Below are 20,714 nucleotides of genomic sequence, written 5' to 3'. Positions count from 1 at the left end.
CATGAGGATCTCCCAGCGATCCGTGAATTCTAATTATCTTTTATTTAGGAACACAATAGGCTCCAGTCTTCGTCAGTTTCATGAATGTGTAAACAAAATTTATTTTCATGCGGCTGTTTAACTGTTTTGTTTGGGCATTTTCTTGCTGTTACGAAACTGTTTCTCCCAATAAATTCAATCCTTTTTCAAGACTATACCTGTTGCGCGCCTGTCCGCCTCTCATAACTGCTATTTCCGCTGCAGTTGAAAAACAAATATGGCTTCACGGCAGTCAGTGAGCATTTGTGTTTCAGCGCCATGCAGAAAATTCAATAAAAAAGAATAAAATTGTAACGAACCATTGTTAGGTATATTTAGTGATCACATTAACAGAAATATTTTCGCGTAGCAGTTTAAGGGATTCCCTCAAACTGAGAGGGCGTTATCTGCGTCAGAAACAAAATATTTTCAGGCATGGTAGGCTTGAAAACACTGTCTCAAATCATTTCATAAAATATTGGTTCATAAAGCTGGTTTGTAAAGACAATAAAGTAGTTTTTGTACTGTTTCTCTGCAGGTGCTCTCAGGAATGCCATTCGTTATAAAAGGTTTTGAATACGCAGAATACTTGGTTCGATTAAGCAGCTACACACAGATTTCTAAGCATTTCATCCGCAGAGGCAATCGCTGAAGTCTTAAAACAAGCTTCAATTAAGGTAGTGACGAGTTGCTCCTGTCTGCAAATTCATTTGTAGGTTGCACTATTAGGCGACTGCGCTCGCAACTACCTTCATATTTTAGGCTCATTGCAAGTCTCAGTACGTCACGTTTTACTTCTATTCTGAGCAGGACTGCGCCGAAACGCAGGCCAATGCAAGCAATTGGAGAAACTATGGCCCTATCGACGACACAAACGCTGTTTCTGCTTGCCCAGTCGTTTTGTAACTCCCAGCATATATATAAAAACAAGCCAAACTACTTAACCGTCAAATCCCGCTTTTGGGCACCAGGTTGCACCTTATAGAGGCATGCTTTAAAATTAAGTGAACCAAGTGGTGTTGTGCTGACCTTGTAAACGCCGTGTAGCCCAGTGAGCGAGTCGAACTGGACGTAGAGGCGGTTCAGCAGGCGAACTATGTCCATGGGTTGAACGCTTTCGTTACCACACAATGCTGTGAAGCCTACGATATCTGAGAACAGGCATGACACCAGCTCGAACTTCTCTGCTTCCACGGGAAGGTCTAGGCACAGGTTGCGAGCCACTTTGGCCGGGAAGATGGAACACAAAAGATCCTCCGTGCGACGCTTGTCTTCACGAAGCTTCGAGTCCAGGATCTGCGTTGCCATTCACGGCACCCTTTTTAGATTGGTAGTCTGTCAAAGCATCATGTCACTAAAGACGGTTAGAGCTGTATGTGAGCCCCACTTTAGCGGAAATGGTTTTCGTTCCCGGGGCTACAACACGTATACAGGCATTAAAATCAATTTATGCTTGACGAAATCTTTAGCAAGCCTACTGACCAGGTTTATAACGTTTTTTTTTTTAGCTCTCTAGTTTGCTGTTCACTATCCGACTGCGTTTCGATGGATGCAAAACGAAGAGGCATCCGGGTCCTACCCAATTTTCGTGCACCTTAAAAATTATCAGATGGTCCAAATTACTCCGTAACTATCCACTACGGCTCCCATTTCTCGCTTTCTCCTTCCATTCCCACATCCCACATTCCCACAAAGTGTGTGACGGACACAGCGCTTTCCCTTTCTTGCAGACTAATTTATTATCATTATTCTGCCGCGGTGATGCAACGGTTAAGACGCTAAACTTTGGTACCCAAGAATGAGGAATCGGGATCATGACTGCGGCAGCCGCTTTCTGACGGAGGCGAAAAGCAAGGTGCCTGTGTGCTGTGCGATGTCAGTGCATGTTAAAGAACCCAAGATGTTCGAAATTTTCTGAGCCCTCATCTGTGGCGCCTCTCATAGCCTGAGCCGCTTGGGACGTTTAACCTCTTAAACTAAAACCAAACCTTACTGTTTAGGGCTTACGTTACACGTATCGTCCGTTAAAGAACAGTAATGGTTTCCGTAGTACTATACGACAATTATTAAATTGATTTCACTCTCCCCTTTTTATTTAGTCACTGTATCCGAGCGCTTTTCCTTGTTTTAGGAGCCAAACGCGCAAGAGCAGCCAGTATGGACTCAATGATTAATTGCAACTGATAACAATACGCTTTGGTACCCTAACAACTTTCTACATTCGTAACGACGACTGCCTTGCACCGACTACCTTAACACCTTAGCAAAGGGCTGTGCCCTCGTTGTATATGATCGTGCTGTACGGAAGCTTCAAATATGCTATGGGGGACACTTAAGGTAACCACCCGACATATAAAGCCCGCTTTTAACGAAGCCGTATGAACGTGCCTGCGTGGCCTAGGGGTAACGTGAATAGATCCTGACAGGCTGATTCCGATATCACCCTCCGATATGAAAGAAAAAGCCCGAATTTGCAGCTCCTACCAAACGTAACATTACGCAACCCTACGTCCTGTCAGTGCGCGGTCATTTCAGCTGCGAGCGCCATGCATGCACTTTTTCGCTCACAATAACGACACCGGCTTTTTTGATGAACGGCGGCTTTAAGGCTATGGCGTTAGAACAAAGCTATTGGGAAGGAGTGCTGATGGAGAGACCTTGAGATGGTTGGAAGCCTCGTCCAGTTTCTCGACGAGCTCCCGCTCCCTTCGACGCTGATGCGAAATGAGTATGAGGTCTCGTACGGGGTCGTGCAACGCCAGGTCGCTGAAGAAAAGTCCGACCCGGTGCATGTCCTCCAAGCTCTTGACCCTCGGCGAGCACAAGAATAGCAGGCAGTCGGCCTCCGGCAGCGACACCATCTGCCCTTTTAGCCGCAGCACGCCGTCAGGGGGCGGCTCCACGGTGCTGTTTAAACGGCGCAATAGTTTGCGTCGGCTACTCGCTGGCTGCGCACAAAGAGAGAAGGAGAAGCACCCTTATACATCGAACTGCTTGGCATCCGACTGCTAAAGGCACACTAAGAGGCTTAGAAGAGGTAAGGGCTTAGAACGTTGAGAAAAACGATCATGGCTTGTGTGTCTGTCTTGTCTGTGTGTATGTCTTCCAGTCTCTTCGTGTGTCTAGAGCTGTTTTAAAATAAGAACGTGGCTTGTTCGTTCTTTGGAACGTAAATTTAGCCTTCTTTATTGGCCTTCCTACAGAGCTTATCTCTGCTTTCCTGTCGCCCTCGTCTGGTTTCTATTCTTGTAGGGTAAAGAGATATCTACGTCCTCTGCATCTGACGAAAACGATTTTGACAACCAAGCTCTAGGACACAATTTCTTCTGAAAATCACCCGAATATTTGCCGCCCCTTTGGTGACTGACCAAAATTCAATACTCTCGTAACGTGCGTCACTTATTGAACCTCTGCACCTTAATTACGCCGACAGAATGCATGGACGTGAGAGTAATCACCTTTGATTAAGGAACATGAAAATCGCCATACGCCAGCAACAAAAAAAGGAGATTTGCCGTTTAAATATGTAGAGTTCTGTATTTGCAATCTGGGGTCAGAATGCAATAACATGCAAATTTGAAGTCCCTTCAACCTAACTCTCATTTTCCACTGCGGCTGCTGGCCGCATACACTGAGCCTGCGAAGTTGCTGATACTTCATCTTCAGAGTCATACTTCCATGGTAACCCTTTCCGCCTGCAGAAACTTTCCACGACAGTGGAGAAATAGTCATAATAAGGATATGATTGAGCTCAGCGACTCCTCGTTAACTTTTCTTCGCAGTGAGAGGAAAGCTACGAGAGCAGAGCATGTGTAAATGTCTCCCTGCGCCGCGCAGTTTGATCGGCCGGCCTCTGCGGAATTAAGGTCTCAATGCAGTTTCGGTTTTCTTTCCGTGGCCACCAAAAGGCGCTTGCGACGGCCTAGTTGTCGTAATTTAAGATATCTTTTTTTTTTACTAAGGCTCACGCGGGCTTTGTAGCCGTAGCTACTGACGACGAGGTAAATAAAAAACAATAAAGCACAAAATGGTCCCGAAGCGCTCTTCGATTCACGGCCCACAGTGGTTAAAAAGAAAGAAACAACATAGACCCACACATACATCTACCATCCAGGCGCTGAGCGAAAGTGAAAGTGATCGCAGCGTACGTGGGATGATGCACCTCGACAGTTTTCATTGCGATCACTTGGCATGACAAAGTCGACAGCGCCAGACACTCAGCTTACGTATGACCGCATTACTTCGTTTACTACGCGTCTGCCACTCCAGATACATGCGAACTGCTGCCTACACTACACTGCGCTATTCATTATATGTCTTAGGGTAGAGCGAGAGAAAGAGGGGGCTACACAGTATGAAAGAGCATTGAACAAATATTGAAGAGGGGCCTCAGTTCGCGAGCAGAGCCAACGTTTCAACGAGTGGCGGCCCAGACGAAGACACTTCCACTAGTTGAATCTCTGGCTCATCTTGCGAACTCAGATTTTCACTCAACCCTTGTTCAGTGCTCTTATCATTCTAAAGTTGTTTAATAATACTCTCCTATTTCATCCTTGCGTTCTCATATCATGCATGCAGTAACATCTCCCAAAATATGTGCTAAAAATTGAAGTTGCTTCGGCCGTTGTCGCATTTCCTGAATCGTCCGGCGGTATACTGTCGCCACCACACGACCATGTCGCTTCTCTCCAGAAGTTACGCTTCAGGATCGCAAACCTGATATCATTTAGGATCCTCTGCAACTTAGGGAATCATGTTCGATATATCCATCAAGGTAGACGATTCAGCAACTTGCTAAGTATTCATTTTGAGAAAATGAAAACAGCTACAAATATGGACACAAGGGAGGACACAGCTCTATTCATGCATGTCCCTGCCTGGGCATTTACTATGTCGTTCCTAGTTTTGCTGCAGTCGGCAAATCGTCACGCATATGATACGGAAACACTTTACAAATCATAGCAGCGAGAGAGCAGGTGTCGTACCTTTGAAGCCACGTCTTCCCGTTTTTCATTTATCTTTAACAGAGGCTCAGATGACGACTTCACCGTACTGTGCTTTGGAGATTTCAGGCCACGCGAGAGACGGCACCCTCATTTACTCCGGTGAGCTCGCTAACGTTGCGGCACGGGAATCAAATTTAAAGCTGCCGCCGACAGCTTCCTTACGCCAGAGCACATATTTAACACCATCTCCTTTGCTTGCTTTGAAAACCATCGGTTCTTCAATATCAGTTCACCTTTGGCGAAGGCAGAGGTATGATTTCGGAAGGACACGATGGGCAGCAAAGAGCAGACGCCCTCTTCTTTTAGAGTAATGAATGCTTAAAGACGCGAGATGGACGTGAACCCAGAAAGCCCGAAAAATAAAAGCGCTTCACAGACGCGTTTCATGCTGTAATAATTGCAGTTAATTTAGGAGTGTGGTCAAAATAACAAGCTTTATGATTTTCGTATGTTTTCAGGCGCAGCTACAAATGTTAACCAGGTACCATTCCAAACTGATTCCCGGAATTGTGTGGATACATCTGCACGTAACCAAGCGCGTTGCTAACATGGGTCCAGATGAACACCATGCTTGGCCATATCACGTAACTAGCGCAACTGCCTCCTGCCAATTGCCTCTGCACATGCCTGTTCGGAAATATTACGTCGTCGCATGACACGTACACCTTTTGGACTAATGCTGGGTGGTGGTGGTGGTGGTGGCAAACATTTACTTAGTCTTGTACAAGAAGGTGCTTACCCTATTGGCTTAGGTCTTCACATATCTAGGAGGAGATCCTATCCCGGAACCCCAATGGCGTCTAAAGCCGCACGAGCCATGGCGACCAAGGTCCGCTGAGACTGTAGATCATGAAAGCTGAGCAGCGCCGAAGCGGCGCTGCTTCTTAGAAGTCATTCTTAGAAGGTAGGAAAATGAGGGATTGGAAACGGTGGGGATTGGATCTACAGGCCCAGACTATGGGGAAAATATCTGAGAAGGTCACTCCACACAGGTTGTAGCCTCCATCAAAGTCTGTATTGAATGTTTGAAGCCGGCCAGGTATAGCATTGTATTTGTAGAAATTTTAAGAAAAAGCCTGCCTTTCGTCCTCTCTCTGTAGACACTTACAGGGTTCCGGAAAGCGGCAGTGGCTGTCCTTATAATATATCCTAATTTATTTTAATGTGATCAGAAATTGGGTGGGGTCAGAGTAGACTTCCCAATAAAGTTTCAGCGCCCGCGGAGAGAGCTCGCGGGTCGCCTGAATGGCTAACGCATTGCCCAGGAGTCTCTAATGGACGGGAGCCCAGATGAGATAAAAATTTGGAGGGTCGCTTGACTGACAACAATTTTGTAGGATGCGCTTGGCGAGAGGAGGTCTCCAACCCAACTCATAATTTCTACAGGCCCCCTTGCAGTCGGTAATGATGTGTTTCCCTTGTGAGAGGAAGAGGGCAATCGCAATCGTGATTTCCTGCTCGTGTTGTAGGCGTGGAACGTGAGTCCTGCCACTCTGTTGGTGTTGTGGACCACTGCCGCAGCGAACCTTCTCCCCTGTTAGGGACCGGCAATGTTGCGACCATAATGTCGCTCCTTGCTTCCGCAAGCGCCTGGTGACTACCATTATTGTCAGAGTGTGACATGTTGCGGGGAACGAGTCACCCTGAGGGCGCGTCTGCTAGGTTCTGGCGTTCGCACAGTTCCTAAACGAAGGTGGTGCATTGGATGAGTAGTAGGTCAAGAATCCGGCGACCGGATGGCGTTTGTGATAGGCGCGTGTATTGGCAGAAAAGATGGGCCTCTCGGAGTTCCGGATAAGTATTGTCGCGTCTTTTCATGATGTCGCAACGTGACGAGTGAGGAAGCCCGATTTCTGATCCAGTGTAGCTTCTACGCGATTACATATTAATCCACTTTTAGATCTATCGCAATGCTTAAATCAAATCCTTTGCATGTCGAGCGGAGCAATTCACCTTCAGCAAAACTCAAGGGCATATCTTCAAACTAAAACTAAAGTAACATCAGCTTTGACCCATGACTTTGACCTTTTAGTTTGAGTGACAGCATCTAGAGAAATGCCCCTCCATACCCGCGCGATTCATGACGTCATGACAACGCACGATCACTTGTGCAATAAGGCTGCTAAGCCTCGGCCTCGACCATCATTGATCAGACGCCGGGTACGTCAGATAGTAAAGCTCGGAATGTTGCTAAACATGAGCTTCGCCAACTAATCGCAGAATGGGATAACGAGCGAATAAATTTAGTCGAGGTTATGACACTGTGAGGCAATGACAGCGAATGAATGCTAATAGATAGTAAACGTCTAGATCAAAGAGCAGAACGACTTGTAGCTAACCGCAGCGTACCCATGAACAATAGTACGTTGCAGAAGCCATCGTTCAAACCTTCGCCGTAACATGAACGAAAACCCTGTAATGCAAACACGGGGGCCAGTTGGTTGATCATTCTGTGGAATACTGCGCTACTTGATATACAGAGACAAATGGAAGACGACACGTGTCGTCTTCCATTTGTCTCTGTATATCAAGTAGCGCAGTATTCCACAGAAGGAAAACCCTATAGCATAACCCCAAAGTGTTACCCTCTGACCGAGCTTAGGCCTGTCCCAGTTAAACCAATGCCACTTTTTATTTCATTATTTTTCCTAGTGTAGTGTGGTAATCTTCATCGATATAACCACTGACATGCGTCGCGTGCTGCCGCTCTCAAGGACGAAGAAGTTGTTCGCTGCCTTGCTCTTTCGCCACGCCTGACGCTTCGCTGCGAGTCTCCCCTGAGCGGCTGGAATCATCTGGGTTCACCGAATAAACACACCCCTACAATTGGTGCAGGTGCTGCTGGGTACGTTCCCGTCCACCCTGGAACTAAGAAGCCGCACGTTACCCTCTGCTTCCAGCATGCCGGACGACACTGCCACGACATCGTCGCCCCTCCCAACCACCGTGCTGTGTTCTGGAGCTCTACGGCAGCGTGATCCGTGCTTCTTCAGTGGCACAGCCGACCAGGACGTCGACGATTGGTTGGCGGCATATGAGCGCGTCAGTAGCTACAACAGATGGGACGACGCTATCAAGCTAAGCAATGTAATCTTTTATCTGACTGACGTGGCGAACCTCTGGTTTCGCAACCATGAGGCAGACCTGCCATCTTGGTCTGCATTTAAAAAGAATTTTGCAGAAGTGTTCGGCCGCCCTGCAGTTCGCAAGCTCCGGGCAGAACAACGCTTGCGTGAGCGCACTCAGCAAGTCGATGAGTCGTTCACTAGTTATATAGAGGACATCGTGGACCTATGCAAGCGTGTCGATCCGCTAATGACTGAAGCGGATAAGATCGAGAACATCATGAAAGGCATCTCTGACGACGCGTGCCAAATGCTCTGGGTAAAAAATCCTGCCACGGTGAGTGACGTGATCAAGCTTTGCCAGAGCTACGACGTGCTTCGTAAGAAGCGCGCTTCTACCCGGCGGTCCGGTGTTAGAGACGACGCCATCTCTACACTTGCGCTGGGCGGTTCTACCCCATCAGAGGACAGCCCTTTACTTCAGCAAATCAAAGCCTTCGTTCGAGAAGAGGTCGCCCGCCAGCTATCGCTGGTCCCTCAGTTACAGGATAGTGGCCGCCTTGTTCCTGACATGGCTCCGTCTTTGGCCCCTACCATACGGCGTGCCGTTCAAGATCACATCGCTGACGTCCTTCCTCCCAGCTCCATGCTCCCGCCCAGCCCTGTGCTGCCGCCCAGCCCCGTGCCAGCGCAAGTAACGGCACCACTGACTTACGCCCAAGTTGCGGCCAGGCCGCTCATGCCATCAGCATCTCTTTCCTACCAGGCCGCTCCTTCCAACCTTCCTTCGCCTTTGCCTGGGTCTGCATTCCATGTCCCTATTCCAAGGGTACGCCAACGCCCTACGAACCCTTGGCGTACCGCGGACAACCGACCAATCTGCTACTCTTGCGGGCTGCCGGGCCATGTCGCACGCCTTTGCCGCCAACGCCTTCCACCTTCTCGACCTGAACTATGGAACTACTCCTACAATACAGACCAGCCCTCGCCGAGAAATCCGCCCAGTTCCGAATTTGTATCTCGTGACAATCAAACGTACACAACTCGCCGATCACCTTCCCCTCGTCGCCGTTCCCCGTCCCCACTCCGACGTTCTACCGGCACCGTTGAGGGAAACTAACAGTCGCAGTTCCCGGGGCAAGAACTGCGCTTGGTTCGAACTCTTCAAGTCCTCGGTGTTCTCCCACTAACGTAATTCAAGTGTTTGTCGACGGCGTCGCAGTACTCGCTCTAGTCGACACGGGCGCTGCCGTATCAGTCATCAGTGAAGCTCTTTGCCGTCGTCTTCGTAAGGTGACCACCGCACTTTCCGACTTTTCGCTTCGCACCGCCTCATCACAGCGCATTCATCCCTCAGCGGCGTGCACGGCCCGTGTTCTCATCGAAGACGTCTTATACACCATCGAGTTTATTGTACTGTCTCGCTGCTCACACGACATCATCCTGGGCTACGATTTCCTTTCCACTCATCATGCCGTTATTGACTGCGCCCGCGCGGAAGTTTCCTTTTTACCTCTTTGTGATACCGTCTTGTGTGACGTCCCTACCCGGCCTGCAAAACTCCTCGTCGCCAGTGACACAGACATTCCTCCATTTTCTGCTGCCCTCGTTCCACTCTCCTGTGAAAGCGTTATTAGTTCGACTGTCTTCTTCACACCTTCCGACGCCGCTTCACGCCATCCCTGCCTCCTGCTTCCATTTGCGGTCCTCAAGTTCGAAGATGGCCTTAGTGCAATGTACGTCTCAAATCCATTTTCGTGCCCGTCCGTCCTGCTACGCGGCGAGTGTCTCGGTCGTATTGAAGAACTTGATCCCGCGCTTGTAAATACTCTTCCTGCAACGCCTACTTCATTAGACGTTAATGTGCTCAGCTCTTGCGATACAGCGACCGCTTCGACACCACCCGATGTTCTTCAACAAGCTATTGACGCAGATCTCCCAACCGCACAACGCGATCAACTCGCTGCTCTTCTACAGAACTTCACTTCTGCCTTCGACCTTCCTCACACTGCTCTGGGTCGCACGTCTGTCGTTACGCACGCAATCGACACTGGTACAAACGCACCTTTACGACAGCGTCCTTATCGCGTGTCGGCCTCTGAGCGCCAAGTCATTGCTGACAACGTGGACGACATGCTTCGCCGGGGCGTCATACAGCCATCTAACAGTCCATGGGCTTCTCCGGTTGTTTTGGTCACCAAGAAAGATGGTTCCATCCGGTTTTGCGTCGATTACCGTAGGCTTAACAAAATCACGCGCAAAGATGTCTATCCTTTGCCGCGAATCGACGACGCCTTGGACTGTTTACAGGGAGCCGAGTATTTCTCCTCTTTGGATTTGCGCTCCGGCTACTGGCAGGTACCGATGGCTGATAATGACCGCTCGAAAACTGCCTTTATAACACCGGATGGATTATACGAGTTCAACGTTATGCCCTTTGGCCTCTGCAATGCCCCGGCTACTTTCGAGCGCCTGATGGACACTGTTCTTCGTGGACTCAAGTGGCAGACCTGTCTTTGTTATCTGGACGACATCGTAGTTTTTTCTGCCGACTTTTCTTCTCACCTTCTCCGCCTAAAGGATGTCCTCACGTGTCTCGCCGGCGCTGGGCTTCAGTTGAATTTGAAGAAGTGCCACTTTGCCGCTCGAAAACTCACAATTTTAGGCCACGTAGTTTCTAAGGACGGCATTCTTCCCGACCCCACCAAACTTCGCGCAGTTGCAGAGTTCCCGAAGCCAACCTCCCTGAAGCAGCTTCGGAGCTTTATCGGCCTCTGCTCCTACTTTCGACGTTTCATCTTGAACTTCGCCTCTATCATCGCTCCTCTGACCCAGCTCCTTGCCGGCAGCTCCGACCTTTCCGCCTGGACTCCAGCCTGCGATAAAGCCTTCGACACTTTACGCCGCCTTTTGGTTTCGCCGCCCATTCTACGCCACTTTGATCCGGCTGCGCCTACGGAGATCCACACTGATGCCAGCGGTATTGGGCTTGGTGCCGTCCTTACCCAACGTAAGCCTGGTTACAGCGAGTATGTTGTGGCATACGCCAGCCGAACATTGACAAAGGCAGAATCTAATTATTCAGTCACAGAAAGGGAATGTTTGGCCATTATTTGGGCTATCGGAAAATTTCGTCCTTATGTGTATGGTCGACCGTTTTACGTTGTGACCGATCACCACGCTTTGTGCTGGCTTGCCTCTCTGAAAGACCCATCCGGTCGCCTTGCTCGCTGGGCTCTTCGTCTCCAGGAGTTTGACATTCATGTCATTTATCGATCAGGCCTGAAGCATACGGACGCGGATGCTCTTTCCCGCTCGCCATTGCCTAGAGATAATTCGTCTGACCACGTCTGTGCCTATGATTTGTCGACTCTTACAACTATCGACATGGCTACCGAGCAGCGGAATGACCCCTGGATCAATGCACTTTTGAATTTTCTCTCAAGTCCTACTCCCGGTCATTCATCCAAAGCGCTCGTCCGCCAAGCCCACCACTTCTCCATTCGTGACGGTCTTCTCTATCGCCGCAATTATTTGCTTGATGGACGGAAGTGGCTTCTAGTCATCCCGCGTCATCTCCGCGCCGACATTTGTGCTGCGTACCATGGTGACCCACAATGTGCTCACGGTGGCGTATTGAAAACCTACACGCGCCTACGTCTGCGATTTTACTGGCGTGGAATGTAGCGCTTCGTAAGACATTTCGTGCGCGCTTGCGAATCTTGTCAACGCCGAAAAACTCCTCAGAAGTCCTCTGTTTCGTTGCAGCCGTTACCCTGCCCTGCTCGTCCGTTTGACCGCGTTGGCATAGATCTCTATGGCCCTCTTCCGACTACTCCTGCTGGAAACCGGTGGATTATTGTGGCAGTAGACCATCTGACTCGCTACACTGAAACATCACCGTTACCCTCTGCCTCTGCAAGAGACGTTGCTTTGTTCATTCTCAACAACTTGATTCTTCGCCACGGGACTCCGAAGGAACTGCTCAGTGACCGCGGACGCGTTTTCTTGTGCGACGCTCTCGAGGCCCTACTGAAAGAATGTCGCATCATTCATCGCACCGCTACTTCTTACCACCCTCAGACGAATGGCCTGACAGAACGCTTCAACCGTACTCTGAGTGACATGCTGGCCATGTACGTCAACGACGCTCATTCCAACTGGGACCACGTTCTTCCCTTCGTAACCTACGCGTACAACACTGCGATACAGACCACCACTGGATTCTCTCCCTTTTTTCTTCTTTACGGGCGCGAGCCAACCTGCACAATGGACGCGCTTTTTCCCTACCGCCCTGATGTTTCTGAATCGACGCCACTCTCGGACGCCGCCCAGTATGCAGAAGAATGCCGTCAGCTCGCTCGTTCACTCACAAAGGAAAATCAGTGGCAACAAAAACACCATCGTGACACTGGTGAGGCGCCTTCATATGCGCCCAACTCCCTGGTGTGGCTCTGGGTTCCTGCCACAACCGCCGGCCTGTCAAAGAAGCTTCTTGCTCGGTATCACGGTCCATACCGAGTCCTTCAAAAAACATCTCCTGTGAACTACGTAGTTGAGCCCGTTATGCCATCTGCGGACTTGCGTCGCCGTGGACGCGAAATAGTTCATGTGGACCGAATCAAGCCCTACTACGATCCGTCTGTCCTTTCGGCACCATGAGTCGCCAGGATGGCTCCTTCTCTGCCCGGGGGGAAACTGTAGTGTGGTAATCTTCATCGATATAACCACTGACATGCGTCGCGTGCTGCCGCTCTCAAGGACGAAGAAGTTGTTCGCTGCCTTGCTCTTTCGCCACGCCTGACGCTTCGCTGCGAGTCTCCCCTGAGCGGCTGGAATCATCTGGGTTCACCGAATAAACACACCCCTACACTAGCAATAATCCTTGAATTCTCATTGGCTATCTTTTATGCTCTTGCGTAGAGAAGCAAGAATCATTGCATTCATTAAAGGTGGGCGCAAGGCTAACCATTCTACAGTTGCCCGTCTTTTTTCCTTAATATCTGCATCAAGCTCGTAGTTCTTTTTATTATTGGGTTTTTTTTTCTTTTTTTTTAAGTCAAAGTCAAAGTTTATTTCCCATCTAAAACTACAGATGGAGGAATCGTAGAACAAAGCTGCCCTTGGGCAGCTTGACGAGTCTACAATCCTAATTATTGGCAGGGAGGCAACACAAGAGTTTATACAGTTTTAAAATCAAGCTCATCAAGAAACACCAGAAAATACACGAAACAGCAATATGTATACATAATGAAACTTAAACCATGTTATTCAAAAACAAATTATGTAGTTCACGACGTGGAAAAGAAAACAAATCGAGGTTAATGTGGATATACCTATTTAGAAGAGATGGAAGAGTGTACTGAAGGCATTCCTTACCAAGATTTAATCGAGCTGTTGGCACTGTCCATTCTTCGCCACGTCTTGCTGGATAGACTGATTCTTTTTTCCTTAGCTCTGCTAAATTCTCCAGATTCGTTACATTATTCCTGATTTCTGTTTTAAAAGTAACACTGAGGCGATATTTATAAAGATTATGTGCTTTAATAACTCTGGAATGACAAAAGAGAGCTGCACTTGGATGTCGGAACGGTAAATTATATGTATTTCGGAGATATCTTTTTTGCATTAAATGAATACGTTCAAGGTTAGTGAATGTTGTAGTGCCCCACACTAACTGGCAATAGTTTAAATGCGAGTTGAATATTGAATTGTATACCAGCATCTTAGTTTTTGTGGGAAGTATGTATTTTAGACGGCCTATAATACCAGTGATTTGAGCTATTTTTTTCAAGATATGATTAACATAATAATCCCACGACATACTGGCAGAAAATATAACCCCGAGGCATTTAAACTGCTCAACTATTTCTACAGCCCGCGAGTTTAATATAATATTATCGTGCGGTGGGATAACTTTGTTTTTCGGCCTAAATATGACAGCTTTAATACCATCACGTATTAATACCATCACTACTACTTGTCTACCTAAATCACATCCAAGCTTTGAAGCTTATATTATTATTAGTGTAACTTGTCCACTCGTGTGTTCTCCGTGTACAACGATATCGCTTGCATTCCCGACCATCAATAACGAGGGTAGAGGAACGTTTGCTTTTTAGCAAGCGACCACCGCTCTATCTACCTTACGTATCATCACCGTCGCTCGCTCCCTTCACCCGTCGTCACAACACAGAAGTTGCCATTCGCAGGTTTATCCTGCCCCTACAATCTAGGGCGTTCCCATCTCGACATCCGATGGGTGCCACAATTTTTAGACTCTCGCTCGTAGTCCATAAACGTAGAAGCTCGAAACTTCGTCCCCTTTAGAAAACAATCTTGGTAGTACGACAGCATTATATTACTAAGATTGAACCTGCGACATTAAGAACATTAACTTTAGGTCTCCGTATTGTGGTTAAATGAAATGTAATATTAGGCGGCGTTGATCACAGTCTTGGAGGCATGAAGGAAGAAAGATAGTATGGCTATGTTTGTGTATAATGTGTAGCTCACTGGTAATGCTAAGACATCTGCTTATATTACGCCTTAGGCACCGCAGCCGACAGATTCGCGGCATTCGCTGCTCACCGAGGGGGCAGGCTTTGGTTGGGGAAACTTGCGGTCTCTCTCGAGCACGCCGTCCTTGGCTGTCACCACGTAGACTTGGTTGAGGAAGCCTAGGATGCTCTCGAAGGTACACTCGATCACTGGCCGGCATATGGTGAACATGTCGGTGAACCGAAGGGGCTGTCCGCGCTGCCACATGGATCGGGTTAACCGAACCAGGCCCTGCATTACGCAACTGGCACTCATTTTACGCGCGTAACAGGGCGATATTTCGCTTTGTTTGCTCCGTTGCGTTCAAAGTGTTAGCGGCCTGGTTTTGCATCCTATGAAAAGACGCCAAACATAAAGAAGCCTGGTGCACTGGCCTTGCTCACTCATGCTCAGAAGTTTAGTTTTGTACTTTTTGCAGATATTGAGAGTAAAAATCTACGAGACAGTGACTATGATACCCGAAGTCAACTGTATTGATTTCTTGAAGTTATCTTACACACTTGTTACGGAGTCCGTATATTGAGTGTCCTCCAGGGCATGACATGGTTTTAACGTCATTATATTCAATGCATTCGATACATCTGGACTGAAGCTTCTTTAATGCTACCGCATTTTTTTGTGCACGCAAGTTGTGTGTGGTCTGCATTACATCCTGAAAGCAAGAGTTTTTCATTCCTTCACTCATATCTACTGCTCCAGCATAACCAATGCGGATAAGCTGAAGAACTAAGAGGAGGCCGAAACGCTTTCGATTCCTTATCTTCGCTGTTGTCATGGTAAAAGTGTTCGTTGCTAATGACGAATACAGTCGCTGTCTTTACGCAGGGGCGACGTTAGTCTTGCAATGATAGGCTTTCGAAAATAGAAAGTGTTTTTACTTCGCTTACATCCACAGAGAACTGAACGACTGGGTGCCAGCGAAAGCAATATTTGTAAAGTGTGCTGCAGTCACTGGTGAACCGTAGCACTACTGTCCTCAGCAACATCCATATTAAGCGAATCAATAACTTCCGAGACAAAGCTCTGCGAGAACCTGGAACAGTCGGCCACAACTTGGAAGTGGCTGCGCAGAGCTGCAAGCATTCCGGTTAAATAGACTACCATTTCTTGTCTCATTGTAGTAAGGCCACCTGCTGGCGTTTTGATCTTAAGAAAATAACAATACATAGCTTTGCCCATCATGAACATCATCAAAATTTCATAATATGTCTTGCCGAGCAGCTTAATATGTATACTCTAGGCTTCGCCAGTAAGACTTCATGCCTTTAGACAGAAGCAAAGTAGTGCTCACGGACGCCCGCCACACATTTGGCGAGTTTTTTAATCTACAAATACGAGAAAATATTTGCTTCCGACGGAACGTCCCGGTAAAAATTGCGTAATTGTAAAAGAAGACCTACAGTAAAACAGCGAAACGTTTTACAGAAATTCATAGAACACTTCAGTTTATGATTTTACTGTACTTTATAGAATCTGCATTTTGGGAAACGTAGCGCGAAGAAGACAAGGACAAAATGAGGGATGTCTACTTTCGCTACGTTTCCTAAAATGCAAATGCACCAACTCGCCCAATTCAGCATTCTAGTGCTTTATAGAATCCTTCGCTGTCTATGAACCGAGGAAACATCTATTATTTTCCTTTTTGGCGTTATGCAGATATGCCACAGCTTTTGCAACGGCAACACCAAGAGTCGTTTGTACAACAATATATGAGCCAATGAGAACCTATTTTAGCCATTGCAATTAGTATAAAGGCCCACAAATGAGCTGCTAAAATGCCAAAATAACCGGCACAATGTCCAAAGCTAGCAATTTTAATTATACATCTAACTACAAAGAACAGGATATTTCTTTTTCTTTTCCCTACACTTTTCCCTATAGATGAAGCTATGTGATGTTAAGAAGATAGTGAGAGACCGGAAAGCGTGGCGTGACATGGTCCATAGGGTCACGAAGAGTCGGACACGACTGAACGCCTGAACTGAACTGAATACTGATTATTAGAAAATCTGGAACCACTTCAGTTTGTAACACTGAAAGGACTAATAGCAGACAAACTCCAAAATTTGTTTCATACGAATGAAACAATGTACTCGCGACCATTTAATGTTGCTCAGAGAACCCGCAACCCCATCATTCTGTTTTATTTATTTATTTATGTTTCATACGAATGAAACAATACACTCGGGACCATTTAATGTTGCTCAGAGAACCCGCAACCCCATCATTCTGTTAGTCAGCCTTTTGACTACAATAAGCCTACACGCTATATTTCAAGTCAATAGCCTATTTTCTTCGAAACTGGAGGAAATAGGTATCTCGGCGAATGCATAACGGTTACATACAGGGAAATTGTGAGATGTGGGCCGGAATTTTTGGCATCCTTCCTGCGTTTCCAACGTCGCTTCTGACAGGCAAACGTGATTTCGCCCTGTGCCGGACTGAGCGTTGCTTTCTTTTCTCCGCGAAGGGCTCCGCCATGTGTGACGGTACTGGAATGAACTGTGTTATCCTTGGCGCTTCCGATCTCTTAAGCCCCCAGCTTCAGTCTACTTTCTGCTCGAATTCCGCAAACTCAACATGACCTCTCAAGATGTGACAAAGCCTCAGACTCAGTGCCTATCACTCACACATCCCGTCCTTTATTTTCTTTATGTACATTCTGTAATTGTTTCTATAATTTCTCACAGTGTGCTTCACCGATCCTCTTTAAGCATGCCATTCTTCAAGTCACTGCTACATTCTCAAACACCATAGGCAATTTACCAAATCATTCAAATTTCATATTTGGCTTCAAAACCACGTGCCATTTCTGCCATTTCAAGGAACATAAGAAGCGGAACAGTATATTATTCGTGAAATAAACAGCTGACAGCGACTACAGCTGTTGCCATTCCTTCGTAATGCTATAAATGCTTATGGGGAGAAACAATGAAAAGAAAAAATACAGAAGTAATTCAAAGAAGCATATTAATCAAACAAAAATGTAATTATTAAAACATTTCAGATGAAAAATGAGGGAGGCTGGCTTAAACCTGATGCAAGAGGCCTCTGACACGGCGACGATGGTTGCACAAGAAATAATATCCAATGTCTTGCATACTGTTTTGTTTTATCGCTACGTTAGCACGCTCGTCAACAAAAATCGACTCGATACTTCTAGACTGAAAAGGGAAATATTTACAAATGCTTTCAAGGGTCAAAAATAAATTCACTAAATTAAAGAGATAATAGCATTTACAAAACTTTCCTGTATTTGCTTATCACTAAGTTAAACGGGCCGCTGCCACAAAACCGAAGTTAGTTTTTTTATGTTAGAGTTTTAATCTTATTTTAATCATAATCTGAGCAGTTTTCAGCGTGTATATTTGTAGTTGGGATACCGCGACTTTTCCGTTGGTGCGGAAAACTGAGAGGGTAATCATATATAAAAAAAGGTAAAAGCCTTCTGTTAGTGTTCCTGCTGTTCGCACGACGGGAGAAAGACCCTTCGACTCTCTTAAACAAATGACTTTCGGTGTCTTGTGCAAGCCTTTAGATTCAGACACTTCGTCCTAGTTTTATCAGAACGTGTCCATTGGGATAAAAAATGACAGCAGCACGTACCTTTCCCGCTTGATGAATAACGAAATCTCGATCGAAGATGACGTGGAAAGGAAACGCTGTGCAGAAGGTCTTGGTGTCTACGGGCAAGTCGTGCGGGCTTTGGCTGAGGTGGTCGGTGATGTGGGCCGATGTAAAGGATGATCTCTTTTGCATCAGACCCGGTATTTCTATGGGGGCAAGCTGGATGAAGTAGAAAAAGCGCAATACTCAGAAATGCATACGCATGAAACCGGAGCTTTCTTATATCGTTATCCGCATTTCCTTCACCACGTAAGAAACAAGAAGGAGATTCGTAAAAGCAGCGTAGGAAACAGATTTGATGAGGGTAATGCAAGCAATTCCATGTTTATTTCCTGAGGGAGACTATTGCGATACTCTAGCACGTGTAGTGTTCTCGTTCTGTATATAAACAAATACGTGGCTTGTTAAATAAGCAATACCCTGTCGGCGACAAAACGAAAAGTAATCAATGGCAAGAAAAGGTTCTGAAAATTCCTTTTATTTGTGAAACAACGGTAGAGATTTTACTACACTGATGCGTAAATATCTTATTGACTTCACATATGTTCTGGGCGCAGCAAATTAATCATTTTTCACTTTCGTCCCATGCGCGCTTCAAGTCGTTAATACAGACATACATTGCCAACAGTGAAACGTTTTCGCGACAGCAGAAATAAAAGTTTGGTAAAATAAACTACAAACGTTTCGCTGTAACAACCGTTGATATATTGAAGTCGAAGTGCATCGTAAGATGTGCGAAAAAAATGCGTTCATATGCGACTTCCAGTCAAGTGTATGTTCACAATTTCCTGATTTGGCACATGTAAATGACTGTGATGTCTTCCGGGACGCTGTGGCGAAAGAACATCCTTAAAAATTGTAAAGAAAAAATTTGCCACCGAAATACCAACTACCAGAAAGTAAGCACAAAAAACATATAAACCTCACTCCTAGAGAAGCGGAAAATTCTTCGTGCGTAAAAGATGGACAAAATGATTGAGGAAAGCACAGACCAAAAGCTTCTCAGAGCCGCCAACATACAGATGCGTTCTTTTTTCTTTTTTTTTTTTTTTTTTTTTTTTTACCAAGCTACAAAGGTTGTTTCATACGGAACTGTTGGGTTAGACTAACAACTATATTATTCGTACTTTGCCCAAATATTACGAACGAAGCCACATTTAAATACTCTAAATATATTTTGACGTTATTCAACATTTTTGAAACTACTGGCATGTTGTACTTGCACTTTAAATTTATAACGCTTATTTTGTAATAAATATGCAGGAACTCTAAGAATGAGTCTTTCCATAATAAAGATATGCCTAAGGAGGAATGTTTTAGTGTGAATATGCTACTTGTGTCATTTTAATATTTGTTCCCTGAAAGCGTGAACTAGTATTGCTAGTACCCTGTTAGCCTGTGGGGATGCAGCTGTGCATATTGCCAACTTGTATATGAAGAGCAATTGTTTTTTCCTAGCTCTCATCTACGTCATAACGCAAGAGCCACGCATCACCGAAAACCAAGTGTTGCCGTCCGCGCCGTTAATATGTGCGCTTCGTTCATAGCCAAGTGACCCATTTCCTGAAAAGTGAGCTAGAAATAATCAGGAAAAGTCCACATGAAGCCAAAATAGGCGATAACTATAGGAAAACCTTTTTTATTGCTTTTATAGCAAGAAAAGTGGCCCCAGGCAGCCATCTGCGTTAAATCAAATTACCTACTAGGAACATCACTTTTGCACTGCTATGTTTTGTAAAAGGTGTCATGCATTGAGGCGGAGTTCCTGGGATGTACATCTAATATGACAAATCAGAAATATCTCTCTAACGATTATTGACAATGCCTTGTCCCTTCCTCCATCGTGTTTTTGCTGGCGCGCTGCTTTTTCCTAAAGTGCTGGTCGTTTTATATTGATGGTGACTGCACAGTAATGGGTTGCTCTTTCAGAAAGAATACATCAATAAAAAAATATTTTCTAAAATAAATCTTAAATTGCTTGTAGCTCTTCTTTTTAAACGTGTCCTTCGCTACAATTAAGAGGCTTTTCAGCATAATCTCTGGCTCCAGAAGAACCTTCTAATCACACTTAAGCGTAGTAAGAGGTTTTTATCACCAAAATTCATAATTGTAGGTTGTACCCACGCTCGAGTACCTGGAGCACATTCTCGGACACCTCCATGATGACGGTGACGCGGTCCCCGCGGTCCGTGACTTTACACGTGTTCACGTTGACTTCAGTGTCGAAAAACTCCCGCGCCACGGCCTTCACCAGACCTTTGACGATCGGATGCAGGCCTTTGCGCTCGCTGAATTTAAAACAGAAAAAAAAAGAGAAACGATAACAGCTATTAGGCACCCCTCATATGCAGAGGCAGTTTCATTTTCAGTATAAACTAGGTTTGTTTATAAAGATGCTAGCATAAGAGGAAGGAGAGAGCGAATAAAGAAGAAAAGG

General features: G+C 46.2%; 1 protein-coding gene across 1 annotated transcript in view; it reads right to left on the bottom strand.

Moving 5' to 3' along the window:
- The window catches only part of LOC146190301 (guanylate cyclase soluble subunit beta-1-like), a 67,476-nt gene that overhangs the window by 23,839 nt on the left and 22,923 nt on the right, over positions 1 to 20,714 (bottom strand). The window contains exons 4-8 of the mRNA XM_084600745.1: positions 20,412 to 20,565; positions 18,257 to 18,436; positions 14,681 to 14,881; positions 2,676 to 2,966; positions 1,048 to 1,314 (exon numbers count right to left, since the gene is read on the bottom strand). Of these exons, the coding sequence (XP_084456871.1) occupies positions 1,048 to 1,314; positions 2,676 to 2,966; positions 14,681 to 14,881; positions 18,257 to 18,436; positions 20,412 to 20,565 (1,093 nt within the window). The remainder of the gene's footprint in view (positions 1 to 1,047; positions 1,315 to 2,675; positions 2,967 to 14,680; positions 14,882 to 18,256; positions 18,437 to 20,411; positions 20,566 to 20,714) is intronic.

The sequence above is a fragment of the Amblyomma maculatum genome, chromosome 4, assembly GCF_055883805.1.
Source record: "Amblyomma maculatum isolate TAMU_Amacu chromosome 4, ASM5588380v1, whole genome shotgun sequence".
Lineage (NCBI taxonomy): Eukaryota > Metazoa > Arthropoda > Arachnida > Ixodida > Ixodidae > Amblyomma > Amblyomma maculatum.
Note: the sequence above shows the minus strand (reverse complement) of the source record. Positions and strands in the feature narration are given on the sequence as shown.